The sequence below is a fragment of the Balaenoptera ricei genome, chromosome 5 (genome assembly GCF_028023285.1).
Source record: "Balaenoptera ricei isolate mBalRic1 chromosome 5, mBalRic1.hap2, whole genome shotgun sequence".
NCBI classification, from domain to species: domain Eukaryota; kingdom Metazoa; phylum Chordata; class Mammalia; order Artiodactyla; family Balaenopteridae; genus Balaenoptera; species Balaenoptera ricei.
Window position 1 is genome coordinate 66,046,301 of NC_082643.1, and position 16,686 is coordinate 66,062,986.

The 16,686-nt window shown below is 43.5% G+C and overlaps 1 protein-coding gene across 3 annotated transcripts in view; it reads right to left on the bottom strand.

The window, feature by feature from the left end:
• REST (RE1 silencing transcription factor) overlaps positions 1–15,917 on the bottom strand; it is a 40,397-nt gene extending 24,480 nt beyond the window's left edge. Inside the window, exons 1-2 of one of the 3 annotated variants that reach the window (XM_059922929.1) lie at positions 722–814; positions 533–601 (exon numbers count right to left, since the gene is read on the bottom strand). In XM_059922929.1, the coding sequence (XP_059778912.1) occupies positions 533–601; positions 722–814 (162 nt within the window). Of the gene's footprint in view, positions 1–532; positions 677–721; positions 815–15,818 lie in introns of those variants that run through there. The other 2 variants (XM_059922927.1, XM_059922928.1) reach the window with 2 other exon arrangements.
• Positions 15,918–16,686: the final 769 nt, after the last annotated feature.

The following is a 16,686-nucleotide window of genomic DNA, read 5'->3' on the forward strand; positions in this document are numbered from 1 at the left end:
CCCCATTGGCAGAACCGCCCGAGCCCCAGGCTGACTCAACCCTCCCGGCCGCACTCAACGGCGCCTTCCGGCGAAAGGGAGAGGCCGCAGAGGGAGGGGGCGGGAGGACCGCCGGCAGGCCAGGAGCTGCGGCGAGACCTGGAGCAGGAGGAGCACGAAAGGAAGTTTCAGAACTAGGGCCCCAAGCAGCTCCGCTCCTGGCCTCCCGACAAGACTCCCAGGGACGCCCGGGCCCGCGCGGAGGCGGCGGCCCGGCCTCAACTGGGGAGGGGGTCCCGGCGCCGCGCCGCTCCCCACCAACGACCCCGGCCCAGCCCCCGGACCGCGACGGTGTAACCCGATCCCGCTCAGACGCCAGTCCCCGCCCGACGCGGCCGCCACCACTGGAGCCACAGTATCTGCAAATCAGCCCTGGACAGCGCCTCGCTCCGCGTCCTTCCGCGCCCTCCCCCTCCCGCGGCCACCGCCGCCACGACCGCCCGGCCGGCCCGCCGCCCCCACCCGACCGTCTCCCAGACCGCGCCACGCTTACCGGCCTTCCTGGGCGAGGAGGGGCGACGACCCGCGTCGCCGCTCCTTCTCGGACTACTTTTCTTTGTTGCTGGAGTTTCGGGGGAGGGGAGGGAGAGGGCGGAAAAGTTGGACGCTGGGGCAGTCGAGGCCCACGAAGACCCAGGAGAGGGGCTGCAGAGAGTGTTCAGGCCTCCGGCTCTCGCCCTGCCGTCCCGGCCGCCGCCGCCGCCGCCGCCTGGGGCCCCGGGCCTCGGCGGCGCTTGCTCTGCTCCTGCGCCGTGAGCTCTCGGGAGCCGCACATTCCAACACAGGAGGCTACGCCGCGCACCCGGCCCGCGCCGCCGCCGCCGCCGCCGCCACTCCCGGGACACGCCCCCTCCACCGCCCGCGCGCGCCCGCGGGACACGCCCCCTCCACCGCCCCCGCGCGTGGCCGCCTGGCGCGCCCCGCCCCTGGATGAACGAGGTTGCTCTGGGCCCCGGCAGTGCTGGGGCCGCGCCCACGGATAGCAGACCCTAACCTCCCCAGACCCCCAACTCTGACCCTTAGGTCTAAAGAGAAGCGAGCCCGCCTCCCTTTCTTGATTTCCATCATAAACATCAGAAAAGTTAACTCCCAGCCCTGGCGTGCATGCATGAGAACAGCACTGTTAAAAGAAAAATGTATAAGCTTTGTCACCCTCCCTTTCAAGTCTAAAGTGCTTGAAAATACCTTTCAGAATCTCTTCAAGTCGCCACCCTTAACTAATTAAGCTTCGTTTTAAGCTTCTACGTAAAAAATGCCTTCCAAATTTTAAAACTGTAAGCCAAAAAAACGCAGTTAGTGAGTTGTGAAAAGAAAATATTTCAGGAAGGTCGTGGATTCAAAATTGTGAGAATGAGGACAGAGGGGACAAGTCCCTAGACGTGGAAGGTCATTGCTGAGCCTTCAAAGCACTATTTCAGTGTAGCTAGCAATTACCCTAAGATTACAGAGGGTATAGAGGGTGGTGAGGACGTGGAGGCTGCTTCCTGAGCAAGTTTTGGAGAGTAACCTGCTTCCACGTTTATAAAGTGGGGTAACCCATGCGTGCTACCTGGTACATAGTAATATGCTAGAGAGAGAGAGAGAGAGAGAGTAGTTTCATGCCCCCTTCCCTTCTTTTTGTACCAGAAATGCCTTAGATGTCTTAAATAGCAGCTGTCCTCAGAAACTGAATGGCTCCCTTAAACCCCTTAGTGTGGCATTCGAGGTCCTGACTACCCAGATCTAGATAAGTTGGACTATCAGCAGTTTTATAAAAGAGGTAGGTAGCAGCAAGTGCTTTGGGGGTTTAGAGGAGGGAGATAGTTTCTAACTAAGAGGATCTAGAAACGTCACAGTAGATGATTATCTGATCTGGCCTTGAGAACTGGGAGAATTTCAACAGGTAGAAAATAAGGGAAGGAACATTATACACAGTGAAAACAGCAAGCTCAAAAACCTACCTGAGACTTCCCTACCTCCTTCTCAGGCTCCCCCAGTTCCTTCTCTTTAAAGTTCCTTCACTTTCTTCTCTTAGGAGAGAGCTTCCAGACTCTCTGGTCTACTCCTCAGTAGACCTCTTTTCCTAACTGTTGACAATGTTATTAATTAATGCAATGTCAGATGCAAAATGGAATGAAGGTCCTATGGTGCTTAACCACCAAAGGTTTTGATACTTAATATCAAATGCAAACTCTCCCCATGAATCAAGAAGTATTCACCTTCATTGATCCCAAAAGAAAAAGAAAAATGCAGAAGGGACCGGTAAAAAAAAAGACAGAGAATGGGGAGTGGGGGGAGTGTAGAAAGAATGAAAGGAAGGAAGAAAGGAAAGAAGGAAGAAAACATTTGTAGGCCTGGTAATAAACTTTTTTTTTTTTTGGCCACACCACATGGCTTGCAGGAATCAGAGTTCCCTGACCAGGGATGGAACCCGGGCCCCTGGCAGTGAAAACACCAGGTCCTAAACACTGCACCACCACGGAATTCCTCAAACGTTTCTACATTTATTCACTTTAAAAAAAATTTTTTAAACTAAAATCTAATTTGAGGATGCATGGGTTTTTTAGATGCTGTAGCCCAGGGAACAATTCTGTCCTCTATCAAAGCCCTCAAAAATGTTAACATTCTTTCCCTTTTTCATGTCCAAAAAGGCAACATCTCTTTTTAAACTTACTAGATAAATGTCCTTCATTCCTCAGTCTGACTGCTTACTGGAAATGTTTTATTAATTGCGAATTTATTCCCACATATTGTGATGCAAATAGATGAATGGCAAATCAGCGGCTGCATTCATTTAAAATTAGCGGAGGCCCTTGTTCAAGAGATGGCATATTCAGAGTGACCCAAATTATCATGACATGAAGGCCACAGGTCAAATTCAAAGCCAAGTTACAAATCAATAGAAACTTTCCATGGAGAAGCTGGTTCTATAAACTAATTATTAATTGTTTTCAAGAAGCTCTCTATTACTTTGCTGCATCCAAAATTTAAGATCTTCTGCAAAATAAAGACTTTAAACTGTCACTGATTTCTGGTTTTTAAAATCTGAGCCCATGGATTCTTTCCCAGAAATTTAATTCATCATTTAAAATTTTTTAATTATCATATGTTCTTAGTAATATTTTTCTCTAGAGAGTCACTTCATAAGTTTGGTTAAATATTGTTTTGAGCTTCTATGCTTTTTATTCCTGACCATGATTTGCTTTTTCTTTAGGAAGAGCTCAATTTGACTGAGCTCTTTTTAATGTTACACTGAAGTTCAATAATCCACTTTAAATGTTACATCTTACTCAAGGTTTGTGTTGATTAAAAATTAGGGTACAACATCTCCATCCTGATGTTGAAACGTTATGGTTCCACTATCACTATCACCAGCCAAAGAGGTAACATTGGACGAATACCTGGGGCCTTTCTCCCATTCTTCCCTACATTTCCAGCTTGCACCTCCAGGAGTCTCCTCCAGATATAACTGATCCTGTAGGGATTAAAATCTGGCTCTGAAATTTGTGTTCTCTGAGTCAGCACAATTTCCATTTCTCATTTAGTTCACAGTGACTTACAATAACTTAACAATAACTTACAATAACTTACAATAACTTAACAATAACTTACAGTAACTTAAAATATTGCTTTGTGCTCTCTACAATCTTATTCTGAAACTTTTGGTGACGGTAACAAAAGTTGTGATGGATTTGAGACAGAAAAGGAAGGGGGCAGGGCACAACAATTAAAAGAATGATATAACCATTAAGAAGATCAGGATATGGCAGAAACGGGTTAGAACCTACTAGGCCAAAGATGGCAGAAGATTAGATTTCCAGTAGACTTTGAGCCTCATTATATGTTCATTGTAATACATTAGCATGCTAAATGAAACACACACAGGTGCCATCACAGTTCCAAGGCTGACCATAAAAGGCCAAAAAGTGGGTGGTGTCCCAATTCCTGGAAATCCCTGCCCCTTTTCCAAGATAGATAGAATATTCCTCCCACTTGTTAGCCTTTGAAATTACCCAGTCCATAAAAAGTAAACACCTGCACACCCCAGGGCCTCTAGCCTTCTGAGACAGCCCCCACTCCATCTATGGAATGTGTATCTCTCTAAACAAATTTGCTTTCACTTTACTCGCTCTTGAATTCTTTCCTTCGAGTAGCCAAGGACCCTCACTTGGCGCCTGTCCCAGGAACTCACCGGGGACCTGGGACATGACCATCCTCTCCTGCCCCATTTTTCCGGCAACAGATTAGACAGTGCACTGGCCAGATAGGCTAGAGAACGGTTTCTCCTTCCCTATGTTGCTTTGAGAAATCACTGCTCTTGACTTTCTTCTGTAAAATGAAGAGGTTGCACTATTGATGGCTAAAATTCTCAGCAGCTTAGAAGTCTAAGGTGATTTTTTTTTCAATTAGTTTTTATTGGAATATAGTTGATTTACAATGTTGTGTTAGTTTCTGCTGTACAGCAATAAGATGCTTTTTATTCTGTTAAAATTTGAATCTTGGGCTTCCCTCGTGGCGCAGTGGTTAAGAATCCGCCTGCCAATGCAGGGGACACGGGTTCGAGCCCTGGTCCAGGAAGATCCCACATGCCGTGGAGCAACTAAGCCCGTGCACCACAACTACTGCGCCTGTGCTCTAGAGCCTGCGAGCCACAACTACTGAAGCCTGCTCGCCTAGAGCCCGTGCTCCGCAACAACAGAAGCCACCGCAATGAGAAGCCAGCGCACCGCAAGGAAAAGTAGCCCCGCTCGCCACAGCTAGAGAAAGCCCGCACGCAGCAACAAAGACCCAACGCAGCCATAAATAAATAAATGAATTTATTTTTAAAAAAAAATGAATCTTGTGCAGGTATTTCCTAGAACATATACATAATATATATATACTATACATATTATATATAATATATATTATATATATTAGTTCAATATACCTGGCAGCCCTAGTTTCTTCTTTGTAGCTTCTTCTGACCTCTGTGGGGAGACCCACCAGTAGGCCTTGAGCCATACTGGCTTCAAGACTGACGGTGTCTGAAGACAGGGATTTAAGGCCTGGTCTAGTGCTGTTGATGGCAGCTTCATCTACCCTCGCTGCCAGCTGGGCCCCGACCTTTTGTTCTGGTTCTGGTAACTGGAACACAGTGTCTTATCCATGACAGTATCTGCAGCTTGAGCCACAGAGGTGTTCCCTAAATGCTGAGGGACGGGAAGGAGGTGAGCAAGGGAGCTCTACAATGAGACGGGATCCTTCTTGCCTCCTCATGGAGCCCAGACCACATTTGGAACTACTCTCCCCTCGCTCCTCTTCCCTTCACTGGCCTCCTTGAACCCTGGCTACTCTCCCAACTTGCTGTTCTTTTTCTGAAAGACTATCCAGGACCTCTCTGTCCATCCCGCTCACTCCCTCCCCTCCTGGGTCCGATGTTATCTTCTCAGTGGCCACACTCTTTAGAATTACAGCCCTATTCCCTTTACACCTAATCCTACTGTCCTTCCCTGCTTTGTTTTTCTTATTAGCATTTATCACTAACAAACATGCCATGTATTTTATTTATTCATTTTATTTACCATTTTATTGTTTATCTTTCCTTACTAGAACCAAGGTGCAGAAGAGCAGAGAAATTAGTCTTTATCTCCAGTGCCTATAACATGGTAGTTGCTCAACATGTGTTTGTTAACTTTACAGGATCCTAGCTTGGTGTCACAGTCTCAAAATGGGGCCCCTCATACCCCCATTGGTACCCCCAGTTCAATATCCATCACAGACTTTTCGCATGCTAAATGCTGGCCTGCCTCTTTGAATGGCCCCTAAAATATCTCCTTTTCAATAGCTATTTGTTGAATGGACAAATAAACGCTCTCAGATCACCGGTCCCTGTGCGCTGCCTTCCTGTCGAAAATCTCCCTTCCTGCTCTTCTGCATATTGTATTCCTAACACACTCCTAGTTCCACACACCAGTCTTTCCTTGGATTTTCCTTGGTAGAATTTAAGAGTCCGTTTGGGCCTCCATTTGCCCCTGTTTTTTTGTTTTTTGCCTCTATTTTTTTTGGCCATACCACATGGCATGTGGGACTTTCCCTGACCAGGGATCGAACCCGTGACCCCTGCAGGGAAAGGGCAGAGTCCTACTCACTGGACCGCCAGGGAAGCCCCTTGTCTTTTGTTTTTTGGCCACGCCACCACTACTACGCGGCTTTTGGGACCTCAGTTCCCAGACCAGGGATTGAACCCAGGCCCTCGGCCATGAAAGCAAGAAGTCTCAACCACTGGACTGCCAGGGAATTCCCTGCCCCTGTTTAAATACAAGCCACACCCCTGTCCCTGCACAGCCCTGCCCCTCCCCTGCATTCCATCTCTTTGTTCTGGCCTTCCCTATTGTCCTTCTTCCCAGAATCCTCCCTCCATGTCATATGCTGACCACAAAATGTCGCAACTGGAAGAGATCTTAGAGGTCCAAGCTCTTGTTTTATAGATGAAAAGAGACAGGCCTGCAAGCATTTGGCTTGTCCAGATTTGCACTAGTCAGGCCACGGCCGGAACTTGGATCCAGGGACACAGATTCCCAACCGGTCCAGTGCCCTTCCCACGTGCCTTAAATTCTCTTCACTGGCGGCAGTCTGCCCTTACCTAAAATGTCTTTTACTCTTTTGGGCCTGATGAATTACTTTGTTCAATGGCTATACAGATAGTGTATATCTAAGGTAAGAAATCTCTTCAGATCCACATTTCCTTAACTCTTAAGCCTATTTTAAGGTTAAGATTACCTTCTGGCAAGGGAAACCCCTATTGTCCTCCATTGCTTTTAAAATACTCATGCCCCAGCATTGACATTGTAACCTACAAAGCTCATTGTCAATTTAGGGGAAATGGGACTTGATTCAAAAGATGACTTCTGGCAGTCTTTCCCTTCCTCCCAAAAAGAGGCAAAATCTTCCAGAGTACCATGAGAGGTATACTATTGTACATACTTTTTCTATCCTTTCTGACCTGACCATGAGGACCTGAAGAGATAAAGAATTGTGTTGTGTGTTCTCCACATGATCTTATTTCTGACACAGTCAATAAAATCAAACAAAGTATTTATATCAACCCAGCCAAAGCTAAAACCAGGTGCTGGTTTTATAAATAAATGTTTCTTCAATGGACATTTCCTTATTTGTCTTCAAATAATCACTTAACCTACCAGAATGGCTAAAAGTAACATAGCTAACCATGTAAGGTGCTGATGAGGAAGCTGAGCAACTAGAGCTCTCATCTATTGATAATGGAAATGAAAACTGGTACAACTGATAGGGTAGGGGGTCCCCAGAGAAAGAGAACCAGGCATGGCTTTCCCGACATAAGAGACACTAATTTGGCCTAAGCTTTCTGCATCTAAGCCTGGCACAACACTTGCCTCAGTAATTAATGATCTTAAGGGAAATTAGGAAAGAAAGGAACAAAGGAAAAACAGTCAGGAAACAATAGTTCAGAGATAAGACGAGTTTAGTTCCTCCTCAAGGGATATAAATAACAATCTGTTACATATCTTTGAGTTCTGCAGGAACCAAGGCCCCTACCCAGGTGGAGGATGCAATGATGATATTGACCTTTTCTGACTTCTATCACCTAAAGCTTGGACTCTGTCAACCTATGTCCCAGTTCTGTGTTGAATTCTCTGCTCTAGCTCCTTCAAGAATATGTATGTACCTTTAGCTAAAAAGTTCCCCAATTCTGCTGTCTGGGAGACACTGCTTTGGGAGACATCCCAAGTGTTCTCCTTATTTGCTGCAAGTAATAAATCCTCACTTCTCCCAATCTTTGGCTTGCTTCTGTCTTTTGGCTCAACATCCCCCAAAACAACCATTCTGGAAAATAGTCTTAAAGTTTCTTATAGAGACACGTAGAATACAATCTAGATATGCCATTCCAGGTATCAACTGAGGAGAATTGAAAACTTATGCCATGCAAAAAACCCTATAGATTAGTGTCCAAGAACTGAAACAATCCTAAAGCCCAGCTGGTGAATTAATAAACAAATTTTAATACACTCATACAAAAGTGTCTAGGAGTTAAAACTTTTCCCATAGAACTCTCCTACGCTATTGGTGAGAATGTTAGTTGGTGCAGCCACTATGGAAAACAGTATAGAGGTTCCTCAGAAAACTAAGAATAAAATTATCATATGATCCAGCAATCCCACTCCTGGGCATATATACCAACAAAACTATAACTCAAAAAGATACATGCACCCCTATGTTCATAGCAGCATTATTCACAATAGCCAAGACAGGGAAGCAACCTAAATGTCCATCGACAGATGAATGGATAAAGAAGATATGGTACATATATACAATGGAATACCACTCAGCCCTAAAAAAGAATGAAATAATGCCATTGCAGCAATTTGGATGGAGATAGAGATTATCATAGTAAATGAAGTAAATCAGAAAGAAAAATACCATATGATATCACTTATATGTGGAATCTAAAATATGACACAGGGACTTTCCTGGTGGTGCAGTGGTTAAGAATCTGCCTGCCAATGCAGGGGACATGGGTTTGATCCCTGGTCCAGGAAGATCCCACATGCCACAGAGCAACTAAGCCCATGCGCCACAACTACTGAGCCTGCGCTCTAGAGCCCGCGAGCCACAACTACTGAAGTCCACGCACCTAGAGCCCGTGCTCCACAATGAGAAGCCCGCACACCAAAATGAAGAGTAGCCCCCACTCGCTGCAACCAGAGAAAGCCCGCACGCAGCAATGAAGACCCAACACAGCCCAAAATAAATAAATAAATAAATTTCTTTAAAAAAATAAAATAAAATATGACACAAATGAACCTATTTAAGAAACAGTAACAGACTCATGGATGTAGAGAACAGACTTGTGGTTGCCAAGGGTGGGCGGGGGTTGGGGGAGGGATGGGAGTGGGAGGTTGGAGTTAGCAGATATAAGTTATTATATATAGAATTGATAGACAACAAATTTCTACTGTATAGCACAGGGAACTTTATTCAATATCCTAAGATAAACCATAATGGAAAAGAATATTAAAAAAAGAATGTATATATATGTATAAGTGAATCATTTTGCTGTACAACAAAAATTAACACAACATTGTATATCAACTATACTTTAATTAAAAAAAAAAAAAGAACACCAACAACAAAAACTTTTCCTGTACTCATTCTTTCTTGATTCAGGTCTTTTTTTTTTTTTTTTTTTTTAAACAGCCTCTGTTTTTGTTTTTATTTATTTATTTATTTATTTATTTATGGCTGTGTTGGGTCTTCGTTTCTGTGAGAGGGCTTTCTCCAGTTGTGGTGAGCGGGGGCCACTCTTCATCGCGGTGCGCGGGCCTCTCACTATCGTGGCCTCTCTTGTTGCGGAGCAGAGGCTCCAGACGCGCAGGCTCAGTAGTTGTGGCTCACGGGCTTAGTTGCTCCGTGGCATGTGGGATCTTCCCAGACCAGGGCTCGAACCCGTGTCCCCTGCATTGGCAGGCAGATCCTTAACCACTGCGCCACCAGGGAAGCCCTTGATTCAGGTCTTTTGAATTCAACTGACAAAAGACAGATTAACAAAAGATAACATTCAATCACCATATTTTCGTTAAGGTATGTAGAGGGTGCGCAGAAAAATGTGACTCAAGGGGCAGTTAGAATTTAGGGCTTATTATATACCATCTTAATGGGGAAGGGGAGGGAGAGAAACACTTATGGGGAAACAAATGAGTTCTCAATAAGGGAAAGGGAGGGAGAAAGGGCATTCATGGGGAAACAAATGACGTTCTGGAAAGATAAATGGGCCTCAGGAGAACAGATGGGAGATAGGATAGTTTTGTGACAATGTCTGTTTACATGTGGTGTGGAGACTTCTCATGGCTCTTGATAAGAGTCAATCATCCCTGGTGGATCCCAGGGATGGCCTCTAGGGTAGGGGATTTGAGTTCATGTTAGTTCTGTTTTTAGGAAGATAAGAGAGTTCACAAACTCAAATGCCTTCTGATAAAAATAATTTTTATGCCACAGTGAGTGGGTATTACTGACCCTTTCAATAGTGAAACCAAGCAGGACCCTGTGGGGCTTCTGGGCACGGAAGCCTTTCCGTATCCCTCGATTCTTGTTTGTAGGGAATAGGTTTCAGCCTCCATGACTTTCGCTGAGTTCCAAAGGGCAGGTTCAAACAGTTGCTAATCAGGGAAGGGAGGGGATGCAGAGACAAAGGAGGAGCCACCAAGAAACAGTAGTGCAGCCTTGGAGCAGGGTCCTGGTTCCCCCTCAAGGAATACGCTTAACAATGTCTTTAAGCTCTTTATAGAATTAAAACCCCCAAAATGGATTATGTCAGCATTCCTCATATCAGAGAAGATTACCTGAGGCCAGATTAAAGGAAGCAAAGAGGCTCATCAGGATTACCTGAGGGGCTTCCCTGGTGGCACAGTGGTAAAGAATCTACCTGCCAATGCTAGGGGACATGAGTTCAAGCCCTGGTCCGGGAAGATCCCACATGCTGTGGAGCAACTAAGCCCATGTGCCACAACAACTGAGCCTGCGCTCTACAGCCCGTGAGCCACAACTACTGAAGCCCACGCTCCTAGAGCCCGTGCTCCGCAACAAGAGAAGGCACCATGGTGAGAAGCCAGCGCACCAAAACAAAGAGTAGCCCCTGCTTGCCCCAACTAGAGAAAGCCTGCGCACAGCAACAAAGACCCAATGCAGCCAAAAATAAATAAATTAAATAAATAAATTAGGGCTTCCCTGGTGGTGCAGTGGTTAAGAATCCGCCTGCCAATGCAGGGGACACGGGTTCGAGCCCTGGTTTGGGAAGATCCCACATGCCGTGGACCAACTAAGCCCGTGCACCACAACTACTGAACCTGCACTCTAGAGCCCGCGAGCCATAACTGCTGAGCCCGCGTGCCACAACTATTGAAGCCCACGTGCCTAGAGCCCATGCTCTGCAACAGGAAAAGCCACTGCAATGAGAAGCCCGCACGCCACAACTAAGAGAAAGCCGGCGTGCAGCAACGAAGACCCAACACAGCCAAAAATAATAAATAAATAAAAATAAATAATTTTTTTAAATTAATTAATTAATTAATTTTTTAAAAAAAGATTACCTGAGACCCGATTAGAGGAGTGCAGGCCCCGCACACACCCTAATTTTGTCAGCAACTCCACCCTTGAACTACTGCTATAAAACTTCTCACTAAATCCTCCTGGGTTGGGACACAGTTTTCTTTTTTTAAAAAATATATTTATTATTTATTTATTTTGACTGCATTGGGTCTTCGTTGCTGTGCATGGGCTTTCTCTAGTTGCAGTGAGTGGGGGCTACTCTTCATTGCAGTGCGTGGGCTTCTCATTGCGATGGTTTCTCTTGTTGCGGAGCATGAGCTCTAGGCATGCGGGCTTCAGTAGTTGTGGCCCACAGGCTTAGTTGCTCCACGGCATGTGGGATCTTCCCAGAGCAGGGCTCAAACCCATGTCCCCTGCATTGGCAGGCGGAATCTTAAACACTGTGCCACCAGGGAAGCCCAGGGGACACATAGTTTTCAAGGGCAGAATCCTGCTGTGTCCCCCTTTGCCTGGCAAAGCAATAAAGCTCTTCTTTTCTACTTCACCCAAAACTCTGTCTCCAAGATTCAATTCAGCACCAGTGCACAGAGGCCAAGCTTTCGGCATCAACACAGTGAAACCTTAACTGAATCAAGTGTATTGATTTGGATGAAAATGAAATCTAAATTCTGATGTTGTGCTCAGAAGATAGAATGTTTCCATAAGAAGCTAGTCTGCATGTAATCTAGAAAAGAGGAAAATGAAGGGGGAAATATTGGCACTGTTTACCTAACACTGTCCGCAGAGCACTGAGACACTGAATCTGACAGAGATGCATAATCTAGGTTTAGGACAAGCATAGTTCACTTGGATTTTTTGGCTCAGAACAGATGTGAAGATTATCTCTCCTGACATTAAGTCCATGCTCACAAAGTCACTTAATAGCTAATAACATATACCATCCATACTTTGATTTCAAGCAACAATTACGTCATTTAACAACTAGTATTCTAATTTTTGCATCTCCTCCTTCTATTCTCCACCTAACATCTCCTACTATATTTCTTTCCTTTTTTTCACTCTCACTCACTGGGCTCCAGCCACACATGCCTAGCATAGTGCTGTCATAAAACCTTTGCACATGTACTTAAATGAAGGATCTTGAAATAAGGAGATCATCCCGGATTATCTGGGTGTGTCCTAAATCCAAAGACAGGTGTCCTTATAAGAGATACACAGAGGAGAAAACAGAGAAGGCAGTGTGAAGGCTGAAGCAGAGATTGGAGTGATGTGGCCACAAGCCAAGGAAGCTGGCACCCACCAGAATTTAGAAGAGGCATGGAATGGATCCTCCCCTAGAGGCCATTCAGAGGCAGCATGGCTCTGCTGACCTTGATTTTGGACTTCCAGCCTCCAGAACTGTGAGAGAATAAATTTCTCTTTTTAAACCCCCAGTTTGTGGCAATTTGTTACAGCAGCCCTAGGAAACTAATACAGTGCATGATACCATCTATGTAGTGTTCTAAAACTGACAAAATTATAGATATGGAGAATAGATTAGATGTGACCAGATATTAAGAATGGAGAGGGGGGTGTGTTTGTGGGGTTGGGGGGATGGGGTGGTGGCTTGTGATTGATTATACAGGGACACCACAAAGGAGATTGTTGTGGTGATGGAATAGCTCTATATGCATGTAAATGTGATAAATCCGAATAGGGTCTGTGGATTGTACCTATATCAATTTTCCTGTTTTGATATTATACCATAATCATATAAGATGTTATAATTGGAGGAAAGTGGACGAAGGAGGACATCGAATCCCTCTGTACTATTTTTGCAATTTCTGTGACTCTGTAATTACTCTAAATTGAAAAATTTAAAGAATTAATTTCACTTGTTTCTTTTCATTATTTTCAGTTATGACTGCTAGTCATAATTTTCAATTACATATGTGGCTTGCATTATATTTCAATTTGATCAGTGCTGCCCTAGAATGTGAGTTTCTCCTTTGGGGTTCTTATGTAAGGAGCTGAGTGGCCTCCTGCCCTGAAATCTCAGCCTGACCTTCCACAATTGCAATGAAAACTCTACAAGCCTGGGAAGTAAAGTAGTAATAGGAGGGAAAGTACAAGCTGAGTCAGAGAGACCTGGATGGAATCCTGGCTTTGCTACTTAGACCTCAGGCAAATCCTTTAACCTCTCTCAGTCTCCATCTCTTAGTCTGGAAAATCAGAATAATAATGCCATCTTGCCAAGTCTAATGTGAGAACAAATTGAGGTCATAAATGGAGAACTCCCAGCAGAGTGCCTGGCATAGTGTTGTCTCAAGTGCTCAGTAAATGTCAATTCTTTGCCATTCTCTTCTAAGTTTCTCAGGCCACATTAGGCCTGGGCAGTTCAGGAAAGAGGAAGAGGAGGGAAGTGATAATTGGGCACCATCTTAGGCACTGTCTGCTGTGCATTGGAAAGTACATTACTGTTTAGAGATGCTTTCAGGACTTGATTTCATTCACTGCTCATGACAATCCTGTGATGTAGATTATTGCTGTCAATCATTAACCTCCCATAAAACCACCAAAAAACTTGTTGACTAAGCAAAGCTAAGTTTATTTTAATACTGCAGAAAGAAGGAACAGCACCTTGACAGACTCTTAATAATAAGAGGAGGATATTTATAGGGTTTCAGGCCCAGGTCAGATGACTTCAAGCTGGTCTGGTAAGGCAGGGAACTGGTCGGGAATGGGCAGAGTTTATAATACAATAGTTTAGCATTGGTGAGCATAGCAAGGTGAGGGTCTTGAAACAAGTATTAATGAGCAAGTTGTTAATTTTGATAAGTCCACTTCCCTGGTATTCCAGTGGTTAAGAATACGCCTGCCGATACAGGAGACAGAGTTTCGATCCCTGGTCCGGAAGGATCCCACATGCTGTGGAGCAACTAAGCCCGTGCACCACAGCTACTGAGCCCGCGCTCTGGAGCCTGCAAGCCACAACTACTGAGCCAGCGTGCCACAACTACTGAAGCCCACACGCCTAGAGCCCGTGGTCCGCGACAAAAGAAGCCACTGCAAGGAGAAGCCCATGCACGTTAACGAAGAGTAGCCCCTGCTTGCTACAACTAGAGAAAGCCCACGCACAGCAATGAAGACCCAGTGCAGCCAAAAATAAATAAATAAATGAATAATTTTAAAATAAATAACATATTTATTTGCTGGTGTTTACCTTGCTTTTTCAGTTCCAGTGGGGTAAAAATGTAAAGTAAATAAATTAGTAATCCTCATAAAGAAATCTCTAAGCAGTCTCATACATGGTTAAGTTGCCATGTAAATTGGTATCACCTCTTGGGAGGGTAATTCGGCTTGGGAGGGTAGACTCTTGAAGACTTCATTGTGCATACACTTTGTCCTAGCAACTCCATTTCTAAGAATTTACTCTACAGAAATATTTGGGGGAAAAAATATATATATACATATATATACATATATATGTGTGTATGTGTATATATATATATACACACACACACACACACACATACAGAGAGAGAGAGAGAGAGAGAGAGAGAGAGATGGTTATTGCAGCACTATTTGCAATCACAAAAAACTGGAAACAGTCCAAATGTTCATCAATAGGAATTGGTTTTGGATGTAATCATAGACATATAGTTTCTAAAAGGGAAAAAATGGGGGGAGGGATAAATTGGGAGATTGGGATTGACATATACACACCACTATATATAAAATAGATAACTAATAAGGACCTACTGTATAGCACAGAGAACTCTACTCAATACTCTGTAATAACCTATATGGTAAATGAATTTTAAAAAGAATGGATATATGTATATGTATAACTGATTCACTGCACTGTACAGCAGAAAGTAACACAACACTGTAAATCAACTATACTCCAATAAAAATTTTTTTTTAAATAAATGTTTCATATAGATAAATACGGCTTAAATAGAGGGAAAAAAGGGGAAAATGGTACTGTATATTGGTATAAAAAGATATGTAAGTCACATTGTACAATTTTTAAGAAGCAGATTTCAGAACAGATCATATAGTATGAACCAGGTTTTAATTTTTTAAAAAGAGTATATGGGAATTCCCTGGCAGTCCAGTGGTTAGGACTCTGCACTTTCACTGCCATGGGCCTGGGTTCAATCCCTAGTCAGGGAACTAGGATCCTGCAAGCTGCACGGCGTGGCCAAAAAATAAAAAATAAAAATAAATAAAAATAAAAAGGGTATATATTGGTTTGAAAAAATATCTGGAATAATGTTTCAAACTATTTGTGGTGATTTGGGAAGTAGGATAACAGGAGATTTCTGCTTTCAAATAATCATTTTCTTGCTATTTGAATTTTTTATTATAACAAGAATTATTCTTTCAAAAACTGAAATGTAAATATATGGTCAATCCAGCAATTGCCTTATGTATCAGTTAGCCTAGGTCAGAGTTTCTCAACTTCAGCACTGACATCTTGGGCTGGATAATTCTTCATTTAGGGTCACTGTCTTTGCAGTCTAGGATGTTACCAGCATTCTGGCCTCTACATTCTGGGTGCTAGTAGCACACCTTCCTGCCCAGTTGTGACTCCAGACACTGGAAATGTCTCCTAGTGACATGGTTGCCTTACATAGCAACCCAGTTAAATTTGAATTTCATATAAATAGCAAACAATTTTTATAAGGTTGTCACATGTAATATTTCTATGTTGCATCCTATAATTTTATTTGATAAATCTGGCAACCTACCTGGGGCACTAGTTGTTCTGGTTGAGACCCACTGGCCTTAGGTGTTACACTGCTTTATTGCCTTGACTTTTCTCAAGAGCAATCTTGGTACAGAAAACTCCGCTTCTTTGTCCCTCTCTGCACCATGATACAGCCATGGGCTGTAGGCTGATTGGAAGCCTGCAAAAAGCCAAGTCATTTTCCTGTTACATCTCTTGCACTGTCTGCCACCAAACAATCAATAGTATCCTCCAGAAAATTCCCTCATTCAGACCAAGCTCCACAGTATTTTTCTGAAGAATTGCTGGGCCAGATAGTTTTGTGTAGAAAGTATAAATCCTGTCCTTCTGCTCTGGTATGATTCTTTCTAAGCTAGCTCAGCCACCTCTACAAGGTTTATGCTCTAAGCTTTGAAAAAGGAATTGTAAGACAAGTTGACAAAGGTTTAATGAAAGATTACAAATACATTATGTCAACTTAATTCATAAATTTAGCATTTACTAAATGTCATATATTTTAAAAAACTTACAGACTACATTTTCTCACTTCTCAAGAAATCCTGAGTATGCAGAACAGTTATTAAGAAATCATAACTGATAAATTAAATAAGTTACTTACACCCAAGTATTTTTAAGAGAAAAATATTAAATTATTACCATTTTGTATGGGTATATATATATATATATATATATATATATATATATATATATGTATAGTATTTGATGTGGCTGCATTTGAAGTTGATTGGTAGGATGTAAGGTAGGGCCTTGAAAAGCAAGAGTGCCTGAGGTCTCGGAGGCCTAAGCAGATCTCTCCCAGAATTTCTTAGGAGTGACATAGGTTGTTTACATATGCTGGGGGGAAAAAGAAAAAAATAATAAACTAAAAT